At 40.8% G+C, this 17741-nt stretch overlaps 1 protein-coding gene across 3 annotated transcripts in view; it reads left to right on the forward strand.

Annotated features, from left to right (window-relative positions):
• Positions 1-6416: 6416 nt before the first annotated feature.
• KDM5A (lysine demethylase 5A) overlaps positions 6417-17741 on the forward strand; it is an 85925-nt gene continuing 74600 nt past the window's right edge. Inside the window, exons 1-3 of one of the 3 annotated variants that reach the window (XM_067756094.1) lie at positions 6417-6986; positions 9469-9546; positions 10654-10776. In XM_067756094.1, the coding sequence (XP_067612195.1) occupies positions 6822-6986; positions 9469-9546; positions 10654-10776 (366 nt within the window). In that variant the 5' untranslated portion in view covers positions 6417-6821. The remainder of the gene's footprint in view (positions 6987-9468; positions 9547-10653; positions 10777-17741) is intronic. The other 2 variants (XM_067756092.1, XM_067756093.1) reach the window with 2 other exon arrangements.

Consider the following 17741-nt stretch of genomic DNA (forward strand, 5'->3'; position numbering starts at 1 on the left):
TTTTTTTTTTTTTTTTTTTAAAGCACACTTCTGGATAGGTCATACTGTTACCGACCTGGGTTCTTGGACTCTTTAATCATTATAAATTGATGAGGCCAGAAGAGAAATTCAGGCAAGGCTCTATTGGAGCTCATGCTTCAGCAGGAAGGAGTGAAAACAAGTAAACAGGTGTCTTTGCTGGCTCCCCGAAGCGGGGGTGGTGAGATGATCCCTTAACTGGGGTGAGGGTATGGATGGATCGGTGGATCGGCCCGAGGGGTGGCTTAGGGCGTCTGCCCACCCCCCTGGTGGTGCTGTGTGCAGGGATCATGGCAGGTGGGTTTCGGCCTTTTTGTATCTTATTGTTCATAATTTGCCCAACCACAGATGCATGCAGTTATTTTTAGTTCCTTATAGTTTCTTTGTGCTCTGTTGCTGGAGGAGAAGATGTTTGTTCAGCTGCAAGCACTGCAGTAAAGGGTCCCAGGTCCCAGGTCCCAGCCTGTCTCAATACTCCTGCTCATAACTTCTGGTGACTCCCCACAGAGTAGAGAATGAAATCCAGATAATAATAGGGCACTCAAACACTGCCACAGTCTGACCACACTTTCTCCATTATAATAATTAGTTATTTCTTGAATGTAGCATGTGCTTTCCAGCTTTGGCTCACACTCTTCTATCTGGATTGACCCTTTCCATGAATCTTCATAAATTTCTACCAAGGCCAATGCAAATACCATCTCCTTAATTGGATGTTATTCTTCCCCTTTGATATTCATGTAGCAAGTTGTCATTATATATATATTTTTTGTTTGTTTGTTTTGTTGTTTTGTTTTTGCGGTACGCGGGCCTCTCACTGTTGTGGCCTCTCCCGTTGCGGAGCACAGGCTCCGGACGCGCAGGCTCACTGGCCATGGCGGGCCCAGCCGCTCCGTGGCATGTGGGATCTTCCTGGACTGGGGCACGAACCCGCGTCCGCTGCATCGGCGGGCGGACTCTCAACCACTGCGCCACCAGGGAAGCCCCATTATATATTTTATAGCACAACTTCTATTCGGATGTCATCAATCTTGAGTCCTTCTCTGACCACCCTATCCCCCGCTTAACACCCTCCACACCCTCCCTTCTCTACTTTTTAAAAGACCTCATCACTGCCTAGAATAGTATATATTTGCGAGTGCTCATGATTTTGTCTCTCCTCACCGCTAGAATCTAAGTTCTGTGAGGAGACGTACTTTGTCTCCTTGTTGTTGCTCATTGCCCACATATCCAGCACATAGAAGATTGCCTGGCACCACGCTAAATTCATCGATAATGATGTTCCTCGCCTTACAGCAATCCTTTATTTGCTCAGTGGAAAAGCATAGGTGATTAGGAATCCATTCAAGGTCATACAAATTAAATCATAGTGAAGTAACTAATACTTATATCTTGGGTAAAGCATAAGCTGTGGACACTTTGAGGGAAGGTAGCCATAGATTAAATATGAGTGTTTAAATATGAATGATTTGAAAGTAGTTGTTGATGCCTTAATTAAGGGAGGACAATAAAAAGTGATAATTTGCAAGTAGTTTCTGTCGACTTCAGTTAAGGTACAAATATTTTCATTGATTGTCTTGAAGAAGAGATAAAATAAAACTATCAATTAGATATGAAGAATATGTCAAGGTTTAAATTTTTTTCAAAAATTGTGGAATTTTAAGGCAATGTTGAAGCCAATAATAAGTTCAGTTAGTACAGCATAGTATTCCAGGAGAAGAAAGAGAAGACAAATATAGAGGAGCTTTGGTTAAGAAAATACATTTATATCAGAGTTGTTGTTGTTGTTGTTGTTTTGGCCATGCCACATGGCATGTGGGATCTTAAGTTTCCCAACCAGGGATCGAACCCATGCCCCCTGCAGTGGAAGTGCAGAGTCTTAAGCGCTCGACTGCCACGGAAGTCCCCAGAGTTTTTAACATAGTGATCTTTCATTTAAACATTAAGATACAGAAAAGGAAGTTATAAAGGAAGGGATTAATTCAGTATTGCACAGCAGCAGTTCATAAGAATTTGGAGATCGCTTGTAAGTGTCAGGCCTACATCATATTTAATGGCTCTGGTAGGAACGTGATCTGAAGATTTTTTTAAGGCAATATTTCAAGTGATGATTACAGTTGATCCTTGAAAAGCACAGGTTTGAACTGCATGGGTCCATTTATACATGGATTTTTTTTCAATAGTAGATACTACAGAACTCCATGACCTCAGATTGGTTGAATCCATGGATGTGGAATTGTGGATAAGGAGAAACTGCAGATACTGAGGCACCATGGACACAGTGGACTGGAAATCATAGTGGATTTTTGATTGCATGGAGGGTTGGTGCCCTTAATCCCTGTGTTGTTCGAGGGTCAACTTATTTCCTTATAAACATCATGATAGGGACTTCCCTGGCGGTCCAGGGGTTAAGACTCCACGCTCCCAATGCAGGGGGTCCGGGTTCGATCCCTGGTCAGGGAACTAGATTCTGCATGCTGCAGCTAAAGATCCCGCATGCCACAATGAAGATCTCGCATGGGACAACGAAGATCCCGTGTGTGGCAGCGAGGACCCAGAGCAGCCAAATAAAAACAAACAAACAAAAAACATCATGATAAAGGAAGAAGGGATATTTTAAGCCATAGCTTTTCAACCTGTATAGTTCATAAAAATTGAATTTCTCCCTCCTATTCCAATTTGTCCCCTATGAAGTACTTGGAGTCTGTCTTCCCAAACCCCACTTAAAAATGTGTCTTAAGTATATAGTATATGTATTCCTATTAATTGACTCTGTTGGCTTTTACTTTCTCTACTTTGTAGTACAAATAACAATTTTTGTCTCTTTTCTAAATACTAAGTCTGGTTTTGCTAGGTCCATATACATGCCTTCCCCAGACTCCATTCTGACACACGTTAAGAAGCACTGGAGTAAGTGATCAAACATAGCATTGGGTGGGAACCAAATGTTAAGAGAAATGTTGATTGAATTGAACATAATTGAATTCAATCACAGACCACCAGATACAAAATGAACTGTCATTATTTTGGCCTAAATGAATTTAAGGGTTTGTTAATTATACTTGATTCCTTGTAATGTTAAAGTATGTCAGGGAACCCATTTTATTGTATTTTAGAAGAACCTAGTGACATATACAGTGTAAAAACTTAAATGTTTAAATATTTAAGAATCAAAGATATGTTGTTGAGACTGTTGCTCTAATAGGTTATTTACTTTTCTTTCCTTTATTTTTAAAAAAGTTATTTATTTATTTATTGGCTGCGTTGAGTCTTCGTTGCGGTGTGCAGGCTTCTCATTGTGGTGGCTTCTCCTGTTGCAGAGCACAGGCTCTAGGCATGCGGGCTTCAGTAGTTGTAGCTTGTGGGCTCTAGAGCGCAGGCTCAGTAGTTGTGGCGCATGGGCTTAGCTGCTCCACGACATGTGGGATCTTCCAGGACCGGGGCACGAACCCGTGTCCCCTGCATCAGCAGGCGGACTCTCAACCACTGCGCCACCAGGGAAGTCCCTCTTTCCTCTTTTTAAAGCAGGTCTTTTCCAGTCCTTTCTCCTTTATTATGTTAACTCAAATTATAGGATAAACCAGCAGTTCTCAAAGTGTGGTCTACAGACTCCTATTTGTCCCCAGACCCCTTTGGTCCCTGAGATACTTTCTGAAGGTCTTGCAGTCAAAAGTATTTTCATACTAATACTAAGATGCTATTTTCCTTTTTCACCAATGATATTTGCCCCAATGGTGCAAAGGCAATGGTGGGTGAAATTGCTGGTCCTGTAGCACACACACATCACAGTGGCACCAACACACTGTAGAAGTGGTCTTCATCACATGCACTCACGGTTTAAAAAAAGCCAGCTTTACTTAAGAATACCAGATGAAGCAGTAAAAATATTCATTTTAATAAACCTTGACTCTTTAATACATGTCGTTTTTAATAGTCTGTGATGAAATGGGAAGTACACGTGGGGTACTTCTGCACCAAGTGGGAGTGTCTGCTCAAGGGAAAACGCAAGCTAAACGAGCCATTTTTTCCATGGAACACCAGAAGGCCTAATAGACAAACTATAGTTATTCAGATCTAGGTTTCTGACAGACATTTTCTTGAAGATGAACAATGTGAGCCCATCTCTTCAGTGGAAACAATGGATGGTATTTGTTGATAATGAATATTTGAGCTTTTCAAGTAAAAATTGTAATTTTGGAAAACTTGTTTCTGTCAGTATGAGTTTGACAGCTTCCTAATTTTTTGATAAGATCAATGGTAATATTTTTGTGTGTATTTTTAAAAAATAATATATGATATGCATCAACATTTGGAAGATCTGTATAACTCAGTGCATCAACATTTTTGAAATGATCAATGCATGATGTTACAAAATGACTGGGTAAAAAGTCCATTCAAGGACAAATGTTGACTACCATTTTAATACAACAGAGTACAAAAGGTTCATTGATAAAATTTTAGATTCCACATTGCTAGCCTCAAAGAAATTACAATGATTTGAAAAGGCTAAAATTTTAAAAAATACTTGTCCCTTTTCCATTCACATATGTGTGGTGTTGGATTTTCTTCATATATTTTAACCCAAACAACATATCACAACAGATTGAGGGCAGAAATAGATATGAGAATCTAGCTGGATGCCACGAAGCTAAATATTTTTTTAAAAATTTCAAAAACTGTAAACCAATGCCACCCTTTTCACTAAATTTCTTTTGGAAAATATTGTTATTACTCATCAAATATATTTATGTTAACGGTGTGATGTGTTAACTCAGAGGGTGTTTTTTTGGATGAGATTAACATCTAATCAATGAACTTTTAAGTATAGCAGATTGCCCTCCATAATGTGGGTGGGCCTCATCCAATCAGTTGAAGGCTTGACTAGAACGAAAAGCCAGCCTCCTCAAGCAAGATGGAATTCTCCTGCAAACTGCCTTCAAACTTCATCTGATAAAGAATGAGTAGGAATTTAGCCAGAAAAGGGATATAGGAAACTGTGGGGGTGGGGAAACATTATCTGTGAAGGCTCAGCGGTGAGAAAGCATGGTGCATTGAAGTCACCACAAAAGTTTCTGTGTACTGCATGGAGAAGCATAAGAGAGGAAGCTTGGGGGTAAGACAGCAAACAGTAAAGGAGTTTGGAGTTGTCGAGTTTGTTTTTTTTGTTTTGGTTTTTGGTTTGTTTTTGGCCCTGCCATGTGGCTTGCAGGGATCTTAGTTCCCCGACCAGGGATCAAACCCATGTCCCCTGCATTGCGAGCACGGAGTCTTAACCACTGGACCGCCAGGGAAGTCCCTGGAGTTGAGTTTGGAGATGAAAAGTGACGAGGTGAATTCTGGACTTTAGACGAAGCAACCTGATAAATGAGAGGAAAGAGATGTGACAGGGGGCAAGAACTGAGCTGTTATCACAGTCCAGGGGAGAGAGAATTTAAATTAAGATCGTGATAATTTGGATGGAGACATGGGTGGATTTAAGGTTTTTAGGTGATAGAATCTCCAGACTTGACACAGGGTTGTATGTGGGTAGTGAGAGAGCAAGAGTTAAGGATTATTTCTGGATTTCTGGATCAGGCAACTGAATAGATGAATGAAGTCACCCGTGGAAACTGGAAACACTGAAAAAACAGTAGGGAACTATGAGTTCAAGACACATTGAGTTTACCAAAGTGTAGTTGTCCAGTAGGTAGCTAGATGTACTGGCTTGTAACTCAGGGGAGAGTCCAAGCTGCAAGTACAGATTCGGTAGTCATTAGCCATAGCTGGCAATTTAGGTCCTGGGGGAAGCTTAAATTGAACAGGGAACATGAGATCAAGCCCTGGGAAGTAAGTCTTCCTTCCAATAGATAATACAAGAACTACCGTTTCACGGTTTCTTCTTTAGTACTTTCTGCGTCATTCTCAGCAACTTGGAGGAAGCGTCTATGCCCGCCGGCACAGAGATGTTCGACAAGCAGGGCCAGAACAGCTGCCGTAGCTGTTACAGAAAACTGAGAAAGGCTCCAACGGTTGGAAAAACAAGGTCAACAGCCGTTGCTTCTCGGAGGACGAAATCAATTCCCGGATGGTGGCGGAGGCCGGCCCACGGGGAGATTCGGGAGGGTGGGCTGGACCCGAACTTGTTGCTATGGAGATGGGGCGGATTAAAGTGGCCGAACGAGATTATTCGAAAGGGACACCAAAGGTGAAAGGACTAAAAAAAGGGCGATGCCGGAAAAGGTAGTTATCTGGAAACAGAGAGACACGGAGGTTGAAACAGGCAGCCCTGCGAGGTCCGGTCGCCTGTGTTCCGGTCCATTTGTACACAAAGAGGGACCGGGCTCCGCTCGCCGGAAGTAGAACCTCTGCCCCCGGCGCATTACGCATCCTCCGCGCCGGAAGAGCGCCCCGCTCGGTCCGGCCGCTTCCCCCACAGCCCAGTAGGAGGGGCGGCTGGGCCGCCGGGCTGTGCAGCTGGGAGTCGTCGGCAGCGTGGAACTTCGGCGCACGAGGAGCCAAGGAGCGACCTGCGTTGCCGGGAGAGGGAGGGGGAAGGAAGGTCGCGTAGCGGAGCGACACGTCGCTGCGGAGGGATCCTGTTTCTGTTGGCGGAGGGATTTGGTCGCACGCCGACTTCCGGTGAGCCCCGATCCGAGAGGAAAAGCCCCGAAGGAAACAATAACAAACGCAGGAGGAAGCGGTTTTGGGGTTCGTGTGTTGAGCGGATCTCGCCCGAGAAGATGAGCTTCGGCCCCTGTCAGGGGACGTGAGCGCAATCGCCGGGCCCCAGCCAGCGTTTCTCCCCGTGGGCCCCCGGTGCCACCATGGCGGCCGTGGGGCCGGGGGGCTACGCGGCGGAGTTCGTGCCGCCTCCGGAGTGCCCGGTCTTTGAGCCCAGCTGGGAGGAGTTCACAGACCCGCTCAGCTTCATCGGCCGCATCCGGCCCCTGGCGGAGAAAACCGGCATCTGCAAAATCCGACCGCCCAAGGTACTGGAGTCTGATCGGCTTAGCTCGACTTCCCGGTCCGCTGCCCTTTCGCGTTCGCTCGCACTGGCGTCTCGACACCTGGACTTTTAAGTTTCTCCGTGTTTCCGCTTTGGTTTCTTTGGGGTTTTCGGTAGGCACGTCTGGACGCGAGAGTCGTGTCCCGGGGCCTGTCCGCCAAGAGCTTGGAAACTGATACTTTTCTTTCCCTCTTGGGTTGTGGGCAAGGGTAACAAAGGCTTTCGGCCTTTCTTTGGCCGTAAGGTGACTGAAGTATCGTGACGTGACAGCCCTACCCTCGCGTATAATCCTCGTTACAGTGTGATAGGAAAAATTGCCGTTCCGTCGGCTCTTGCTTCCTCCTAGCCCTGCTGACGCTTGATTTATTAAGTATCTGCAGGCCTCATCTCAGGGCTAAGGTTTCTTAAATGGTAATCTGAGCTCTAGTTGTCCCTTGAGGTGGTATCCCCAAACAAGCACCCCAGACTAATTACTGCGGCAGTGAAAAAAAGTCTTCCCGGGGGAGGAGAAGGAAAAAGCAGCAATTATTTTAAACATTCAGAGGTTTAGAAAAAATTTGTCAATAATGGAGGTGGAAGAAAACGTTGAAATCTTAAAAACATAAGAATCGCAGTTATTGCACGTAACTGGGTTTGCCTCTAGGTTAGTTAGGATCCTGTCTTTACGGTGAGGAAAGCTGATACTACTCTTTGTTTTGCGGGGATTAGTGCCCCAAGAGGTTGAGGGTTTGCTCAAGGTCAAAGGTTTTTTCTCTACCCGTTAGGTCCAGTGCTTTCCAAATGCTGTTCCTGGTCCACCTGCACTAGGGTCGACCGGATGCTTGTGAAAATGCAGATCCCTAGGCCTCATTCCCAGACTGGAATCAGTTTCGGGATATGGAAGTTCTAGAAACTGCTTTTCTAGCAAGTACTCTCCTGATTCTTAATGAACATTAAAGTTTGTGAACCATGTCTTAGTGCTCCTTAAAGGGATATCTTGCTTTATGTTTTGTCTACTAGTAATAAAATAAAATCTAGTCTTTTTACACCTTGTTGCATTTTAAAAAGCTTCTCTCACCGCAAACTAGCACAGAAGTGTGCAAACTACCACAGTGAATAAAAAGAGCTTAGATGGAGGGGGGAGGAGGAGCAGTTAGTGTAGCATTTACAGATGTTTTCATTTAATATTCTTTGAAGCCTCAGTAAGTAAATAAGGTCATTTTACAGATGAGACAAGTCTGGATAAGTTAAATAACTTATCAGATGTGTGATCTTGGGCAATGGCAAAGTAGATTTTGAATCTAGATCAATCTATTTGTTTCTAAAACTTAGGTAAGCTACTTCCCTTATGCTCATTGAATTTGATTAAGATTATAGACTATCAGTTGCAAGCAAAGGATTAACAAATAATTGCTATGATGAGTGGTGGTACGTGTATTCGCATCCTCCCCAAAGTTCAGTTAACTCTTTTATGAAAAATTTATTTTCACTTAATTCTTTTTCTATCAAGATTACCTGATATTGACAAAACCTTAAGCACTGAGGCTTTTCCTAAACCATATTTTCATTTATTCTGTTGCTTTAATGAATTAGAAATTCTATACAAGGTTCCTTTTAGTTTAAAAAATATATATATACGTATAGTTTTTTGTTACTTACAAAATGTTGAAATAATATACCTTTTCTTTGTGTCACAATATTATTATTGAAAATAAATGTTGTTTACAAGCAGAATTTAATTTCAATGTTGGTGGATTTCTTTAGTTTCCAAGGTAAGATAAAAATTTTTTACTACTTTTCACATTTTTAAACAGATTACTATTTAGGCTAAATCAAACTATGGTCTCTGGAACTCTACTTGAAATGTGCTGTCTCATTTCAGTTATACCACATCTCCAATCTGGAAATTGTCCTTGTTCTGTGGGTTTGCTATTTTTTAAAAAATTTTAATATTGAAAAAAAAATTTGGGTGCCCAGAAGCTGGGCTTTGAACAAAACATTTACATAACATAGACTTTAAAGTGCTGTGTCACATTCCACATGAATGAAAAAACACATTGTCCAATTACATAAGTACTTTTAAAACATTACCTTTTGGTCTTTAATTTTACCTTTTTTTGTTTCTTTCAAATTCTATTTTCTTTTTATTTTGATAAACTTGGATGTTTACTAGATGCTGTATTGAGATGAGCTTATTGCATTCCACTTGAGTAATTGGGGAAAGCGTAATTGTCAGATATAAATAATGGGACTGTGAGATTTGAGGAGAAAATTGATAAAATAAGCTTAGTATCAGAATGTTAGAGATAAGTAATAATAAATTATTTTATCTAAAAAATATTATTCTTTCAGTCTCTAACTAAAGAAGACTTGTAAGTTGATCTGTTGTCAACATGATTTGTGGCAACTCACCCCTTAAATTAAGGGAATGAATAGTGCATTCCTTGCTTATTAACCAATATGGTGAAGAAATTTTTTCTATTTAGGATTGGCAGCCTCCATTTGCATGTGAAGTAAAAAGCTTCCGTTTTACTCCCAGAGTCCAGCGTCTGAATGAACTTGAGGTGAGTGTTGTTACATCACCGTTTCTGTCTCCTGATCTATTCTTTATATCAGGACTCCAGGTAGAGAACTTTAAGAAGCTCATGTACCAGGGCTCAAAATTAATGTTAATTGGGACTGAATGGAAGGAAGTTTCCGATTAAAAAAAATTGTTTATAGTAATTACAGTTTCTTCTGCTTAACTGGGATTTTGGGACACTATCTCTAGCCATGTTTTTCATGGTGGAAATATCCAGTATTTAGCTTTAGAGAACTGGAATTCTTAAATTCTACTTTCTTCAGTGCTAATTATTCTAATAAATTTTTCTTTTGTTAATGTTGGAGGATTCTGTATCTTGTAGTTTTTGGAAAACAGTTTTAAAAATTCTTCTATTAAAAAAACCTAGTTTTCCAAGGTGTTTTTTGTATGTTTGTTTGGTTTTTTGCTCTAACAGAACTTTTCTAGGCCTCTTAATCTGATTTATTAAGATCTCCCTTTAAACATTTTGAATGTCTCTTAAATTTCTAAGTTGAAATCTGTTTAGATAGTTGTTCTTCCTGTTTTTGAGATTTTCAGAAGATTCTTCAATGTGGTAAAAAACTTCCAGAGTACAAAAGAGAAATCTTAGACAGTTAGGGCTTAATGTGTCATGCTGAGTTTGTTTTTTTTCCTTGCTGCTCCTAAAACATTTATTTTTTGAGATTTTAATACCTTTTTTTTTTCCTTTAGTCTCTTATAAGATACTTGATGGAGGATCTTAATATCAGTGAGGTGGAGAGTTGGTGTACTTGAAATATGCATATTATCTCTAGATGAAATGACAGGTTTAGAATGCTTAGAAAAAATAATTCGATTTACTAAATTTTCTGATTAGCTTAAAGTTAACTTTTACAAAAAATTGCTTTGGTTGATAATATGAGAACTTTTCACATATATTAGAGTAACTTTTGTCTTAGTAAAGTTTAATAGAAGTATTTTGCTTCTTTTTTATTGACTTATAAGGTTGGACTAAGCAGTAATGAGAAGTCTGAATTTCTTTAAAGAAATGAGTACCTTTGTTAAGTAAAATTCATTTACTTTCACCAAAACTTAATTCCTATCTCTCATTTCTGTATTTTAATAATCTCAGGCAATGACCAGAGTGAGATTGGACTTCTTGGATCAACTAGCAAAATTTTGGGAGCTTCAGGGGTCTACCCTCAAGATCCCTGTGGTGGAGAGAAAAATTCTGGATCTCTATGCTTTAAGCAAGGTGAGGCTTGTACTTTGTTAAGAAATTGAGCAGGGGCTGGTGAATTTATGAAATTAGGAATTTCAGATATACTTGATGGAAAACATCGCTTCCTATGTAGGATTTGTTTGACAATGAAATGCAAGCATGAGTAAATGGAAATGATAGATTTCCAAGTTATTTTTAAAATCTATTTTATAGTTTGTTATGAGATTAATATCTAATAGCTACTCAGATTAGTAGGTTCTGTTTACACAGTATGCAAAAGAAATGACAGAGACATCCTAATATTATTTTGTATGAAATGAACAATGTCCTATATTGAGCTTGTCAGCTTTTTTTCTGTTTCTTAATTGAAAATTTGGTATATTAAAGAGATTAATGTCACTCAGCATTCTCATGTGTGGTACATACCAGTTGTATTAACACCTGTAAGTAGTGTTAGTGGTTAACTGAGGGCAGCATTATCCAGTAGGTTGAATATTAACTTTGTAATGTTACGTTCCCTAATGTGAAAAAAACTAACTGACCTGCAACAGGGTTTGTAACGATGACCTTGACAACATATTTTGTTAATACAATAAGAAAAATCTATGACTGCTCTGACTTGTGAATGAAGATAGCTTGATTATCTGAGGAATTTTGCAGAACAATTTATTTTTTATGTATTTTTTTATGTACGTATTTATTTATTTATGGCTGCGTTGGGTCTTTGTTGCTGCGCGTGGGCATTCTCTAGTTGGGGCGAGCGGGGGCTACTCTTTGTTGCGGTGCATGGGCTCCTCATTGCGGTGGCTTCTCTTGTTGCAGAGCATGGGCTCTAGGCGCGTGGGCTTCAGTAGTTGTACCTGGTGGGCTCAGTAGTTGTGGCTTGTGGGCTCTAGAGCACAGGCTTCAGTAGTTGTGGTGCGCAGGCTCAGTAGTTGTGGCGCACGGGCTCTAGAGCGTAGGCTCAGTAGTTGTGGCACACGGGCTTAGTTGCTCCGTGGCATGTGGGATCTTCCTGGACCAGGGCTCGAACCCGTGTACCTTGCATTGGCAGGCAGATTCTTAACCACTGTGCTACCAGGGATGTCCCAAAACAACTTATTTTTGTGGCCTTTCATATGCTATGATTGATAGGCTGTTTTGAAGTAAAAATTTATTCTCACTTTAGGAAGCTTCCACTTTCAAGGAAAAAAAAACGCTAGAATAATTATATTTAAATTATTTTTTATGGTACATTTATAAATTAATGTCAGGTCAGAATTCTCTAGGATTTTTCTTTTATGTAGTACTAAGCATTTTGGAAAGTATAGTCTTACGCTAAAATAGCAGTGCTAGGCTTATTTTATCAGTAAGGTAATGATATCAGTAATTAGGGACTGTGAAAATCATCTCATGCAGTTGTATAAAAAAACTATGATACTGGGGCTTCCCTGGTGGCGCAGTGGTTGAGAGTCTGCCTGGCGATGCAGGGGACACGGGTTCGTGCCCCGGTCTGGGAGGATCCCACATGCCGCGGAGCGGCTGGGCCTGTGAGCCATGGCCGCTGAGCCTGTGCGTCCGGAGCCTGTGCTCCGCAATGGGAAGAGGTCACGGCGGTGAGAGGCCCGCGTACCAAAACAAACAAACAAACAAAAAAACTATGATACCAACGGGCAAATTATAGTGAATTTGAGGGATAGGTTTTTGTCTTGTAGGAAACCATTAGGATAAAAAATTTGTTTTGAGAATTCTCTTTTTTGACATTTCTGTTCAGTGAAAACTTAACTACTAGCTTTTCTTTTTTTTGGCTGCATTGGGTCTTCATTGCTGCGCGCGGGCTTTTCTCTAATTGCTGCAAGCGGGGGCTACTCTTCATTGTTGTGCGTGGGCTCCTCATTGCGGTGGCTTCTCTTGTGGAGCACGGGCTCTAGGCGCGCAGGCTTCAGTAGTTGTGGCTCGCGGGCTTAGTTGCTACGCGGCATGTGGGATCTTCCCGGACCAGGGCTCCAACCCGTGTCCCCTGCATTGGCAGGTGGATTCTTTTTTTGCGGTACGCGGGCCGCTCACTGCTGTGGCCTCTCCCGCTGCGGAGCACAGGCTCCGGATGCGCAGGCTTAGCTGCCACGGCTCATGGGCCCAGCCGCTGCGCGGCATGTGGGATCTTCCTGTACCAGGGCACGAACCCGTGTTCCCTGCATCGCCAGGCAGACTCTCAACCACTGCGCCACCAGGGAAGCCCTTAGACATGATTTTGACACACTTTGATTTCCACTACTTTTTAGCGGGAAGCAGATTTTCAATCTCCTGAGTCATTAAATTATCAGTGTGATTGTTTCCTGTTTTGATTAAGTCACTTTGTCTTTCTCCCTGGTTATTATTTTTGATGGTAAAAAGTGTTACTTGGAATGTCTGTAATTTAGTGGAATTCTGCATTAACAATTACTGTTTATAATCAGTGCAGCAAGGAACATTTATTCTAGCCATTTTTAAAAGAAATTTTTGTCAAAGTAATACATTAAAAAAGAAATAAAGCTTAAAATAAAAACCAGCAATCTCCTTTCTTCATCTCTCCACTCTCTTTACTACTCCTTAGAGCTAATCACTTTCATTTCTTTTAGCTGTTTGATTTTGATCTCCATATTTCAAAAAAACATGCTCATTATGCTATTTCTTCATTTTTAAGTGTTAAATATCATATACGTACTGATTGCCTACTATTAGAGATTGGCAATGGGTATAAAAATTAAATTCTTATGTACTTCAGGTACCCTATTCCCTTATAGTGTAGTTAGGTCAATTTTTTATTAATCAGAAATTATTGCTGTGACTGTATAAATACAAATTTATTTGTACCTGTGCCTAATGGTGTGCTATGATTATGTCTCATGTTAATAGTGTGCTATAATTATGTTACCAGTTTTTATTTTCCTTGGACTTAAGAGTCCCGTTGCCTTTCTTCATTTTGTAAGTTTTCCTTGTGACTATTAAAACTTTATTTTCAGATTTTCCAGAAGTATAAATCTCTCAGTGTGCTCTCACCCATCAGAAAATCTGCCAGTTTCCTTTCCTTCTTGGATCCCTTCCTCTGGAGTTCTCTTTCCCGCTCCAGTCCAGACTAGTTTTTTTTTTTTTTTTTTAAGGTCAACTCTCAGCTTAGAACTTCTTTCACTATTATCATTCTGGGAATTCCCTTTGTCTTTCTCTTTGTTTTAAGTCTTCCTATTACTTGGTTTATTCCTATTTTAGTAAAACATTTCTTCTGCTAGTTTGATGAGCAAGAAGAAAAATGGAATGTAAACTTTTTGCTTGTCTGAAAGTGTTCTGCTCTTAAACTTTATTGGTAGTTTGGTGGGTTTAGAGTCTAGACTGCAAATCATTTTACTTCAGAATTGTATTTTGAAAGCTTTACTTCATAGTCTTCTAGCTTCCAGTGTTGCTGTTGAGAAGAATGATGCTATATTAATTCTTGTGACTTTTTCTTGAAGACACAGGGTCTAATCTTTATTCCCAGTGTTTTGAGATTTCACAGTGGATATGTGGTGGTATGTGTTAATTTTCATTGAATATGTTGATTGCACTTGATGGCCTTTTTAATCTGAACTCACCTCTTTGAGTTCTTGTAACTTTTCTTGTGTTAACTCTTTGACGGTTTGTTCCACTTACTTTTTCTTTCTTTTTGAACTCTTATTGGTTGGATGTGAGACTGTTAGACCGATCCTCTACTTTACTTACCTGTTTCTTTCTTAGGTTAAGAGTCCCTTCTTTTCAAACTCTCCTGAGAGTAAATAAATCTCCAGGCTTCTGCTGTTGTTGGAGAGGGATGGTTGCCTGGCGTGCTAACCGGGGGAGGTCTGATTGCTTTTATACAGGTTTTCAGTCAACACTGTTCTTTTTAAATTTAATTTTAAAGGTACTGCTGCTTCCATTTCTTAAGCCTTTACAGGTCCTATGTTGCGAAAGCTTCTTGTTAGCTTTCTTCTGTTGCAAGTGCTTGGGGCTTTTTCGTCTGTTTTTTTGTTTTTGCTTGCTAGATGATCATTCCTACATCTGCTTTTCTCTTGGTCTTTTTGTCCTCTTGGGAGTATGCCTTTTTGTCCCTTCCTTTTTAGTGGAGCTTTGAGAGGGAGCTTTTAAGTAGAAGACTGCTGCTGTTTTTTGTCTGTTAAAGTTGTCTCTTGCTAACTGGACTTAGTTTTTCATTGGACTGAAATTTTGGCCTTGAGTGGCATTACTCTTTTGTTAAGTTTTAATTAAGGGGCTGTCTTCATTGTGTTCAGTTTAAGTGCATGCCGTGTATTTCTTTATAGGGGGCATGGGTCATGTGATGTTTTTCTAATGACAGTGGTGTGATATAGTGCATGGCAAATGTTTGGAATAAATGGTTTATATTTTGAAATTATGCATGGTAATCCTTGAATCTCTCAGCTGAAGAAAAGCAAGTATTAAGGTTTTGTGTGTTTTTATAGTATTAGGCCCGGTTAGATTGTTATAGAGTATCTAAACATGAAGCCAAAGTCATGGCTTTGATTTCTTTGTTAGTTTTGTCTTACCCTTGGCCATCCCCGATTATGGTGCTGTCATTGTCACAGCTGTGTGCCAGAAATGGTCAGAGCTGGGTGGGAAGCATGACTGGATCTGTGCAGCTATATCATTACTGACAGAAGCAGATTATTATGTAATTGTGTTGGGAAACGCAGATTACTGAGAGGGCTCCTGTTTCCTCTCTTAGACTTTTACTGCTCCTCCCCACTTGCTTCAGCCACAGTGGTTTCCTTATGGCTCCTCAACATGCTAGGCAGGCTCCTCATGGGGCCTTTACTCTGGCTGTTCCCTGCCCTGTATATCTGCTTGGGTAACTGCTTCACCTCCTTCAAGTCTTTGCTCAAGTTTCACCTTCATAATGAGGCCTTTTGTGACTGTTTGATGCTTTAATTTACCCTCATTCTCCTACTTGGGAGGCTTTTAAATTACTCTTTAAAATTTTTTTCACAGCATTTGTCACTTCAAAATTGACATGTTATGTTTAGTCTTCCACTAGGCTGTAAGCTCCAACAGGGCAAAGATCTTTATTTTATTCATAGCTGTATCTCCAGCACCTAGAACTGTAGCTGACAGAGTAGAAACCCTGGGAAGCTATGAATGAAAGGCATTCTCACTCATCCATTTGCTTCCAGACAGCCCTCTATCCAAACCACCCTTAATGTGTCTTCCTCTACACTACAAAATTTGAAAAATAATTTTTTTTTTTTTTGTGGTACGCGGGCCTCTCACTGTTGTGGCCTCTCTTGTTGCGGAGCACAGGCTCCGGACGCGCAGACTCAGTGGCCATGGCTCACGGGCCCAGCCGCTCCACGGCATGTGGGATCTTCCCGGACCGGGGCACGAACCCGCGTCCCCTGTATCGGCAGGCGGACTCCCAACCACTGCGCCACCAGGGAAGCCCTGAAAAATAAATTTTTTTCTCTACATGATTTTTCCCTGGTTGGCTCTCATTAAAAGAGGGAGCTTCTTTGAGGATGTAATAAGAAAAGCTAAAGAATTGAAGATGGGTTCCACTCCTGTGCACATGAACTTCTGTGTTTCTATCAAGCTTTCAGATACTTCACTAGAGGAGAATTTTCCTTTGGCTATAGTTTCATCTTTGCTATAATAAAATCCTAAGCACAATAGTAGAAAACGTATCCTTTACTTATTTATAGCATGTATATTCTCCCCGCAACCCCCAACTTGCCCCCCACACAGACATTTATAATACAGCCAACATTGATACAGTGTTTACTGTGACACACATTTACTGTGTCCCGGTGCCATCCATTCATTCATTCATTTTGGCTGCGCTGTGTCTTAGTTGCCGCACACGGGATCTTCGTTGCTGCACGTGGAATCTTTGTCGCGGCATGCGAACTCTTAGTTGTGGCATGCATGTGGGATCTAGTTCCCCGACCAGGAATCGAACCTGGGCCCCCTGCATTGGGAGCGTGGAGTCTTAACCACTGCACCACTAGGGAAGTCCCTGTTCTGGTGCTTTTCATGTTTTAATTTGTCTTCACAGCAGCCTCATAATAAGGAATAGATACTGTTATTATTACTCTCTTAATAATGGTGAGGAGTCTGAGATGCAAATTATGTAACTTACCCAAGGTCATACAGCTACTGAGTTAGCAGAGCTGGGATTTGAACTCTGGTAATCTGGCTCTGGAGTCCATGCTCTTAGCCTTTAAAAAAAAGTTGTGGTGAAACGTACATAACTGTTTACTGCTTTTCAGTGTACAATCTTATGGCCTTAGATATTTTCAAAGTGTTGTACGACCATCACTACTGTCCATTTCCAGAACTTTCCCCTCCCTGTAGCACCTGGTAAAACCATTATCATACTTTCTATGAATTCACTTATGCTAGGTTATCTCATTTAAATGGGATCATACAATATTCATCTTTTTGTGTTTGTGTTATTTCACTTAGCAGAATGTTTTCAGGGTTCATCCATGTTGTCACATGTATCAGAGTTTCATCCATTTTTGAGGCTGAATAATATTCCACGTACGCCTTTACCACATTTTTTTTTATCCGTTCATCTCTTGATGGATATTTGGGTTGTTTCTACCTTTTGGCTGTTGTGAATAATGCTCCTGTGAACACTGGTATGCAAGTACTGTTTGAATCCCTGCTGTCAGTTCTTTTGGCTGTCTCCCTAGAGGTGGAATTGCTGGGTCATATGGTAATTCTGTTTAATTTTTCTCTTAACTTTTTGATATAGTAGAATACAGTAGTGTACACCCAAAGAGGAAAATTGTTTTGAATTCAAATAACTTAATCACACTCTCTATTCTGTCATCAGTGAAACTGAAAACTGCCTATATTTTAGAATGTGAGAGATGTACATATCAGTTTCTGAAAGATGGGGGCCTGGGTACATGTCTGCTCTATACTGTGGCTGGTTTGATGTGAGCATTCAGCAAAAATTGGCCAATTTATCCCATTACTTCCTACCTTAATACATTCTGTGCTATGTTCTAGTA

This window comes from Pseudorca crassidens, chromosome 11 (genome assembly GCF_039906515.1).
Source record: "Pseudorca crassidens isolate mPseCra1 chromosome 11, mPseCra1.hap1, whole genome shotgun sequence".
In the NCBI taxonomy this organism is placed as follows: Eukaryota; Metazoa; Chordata; class Mammalia; order Artiodactyla; family Delphinidae; genus Pseudorca; species Pseudorca crassidens.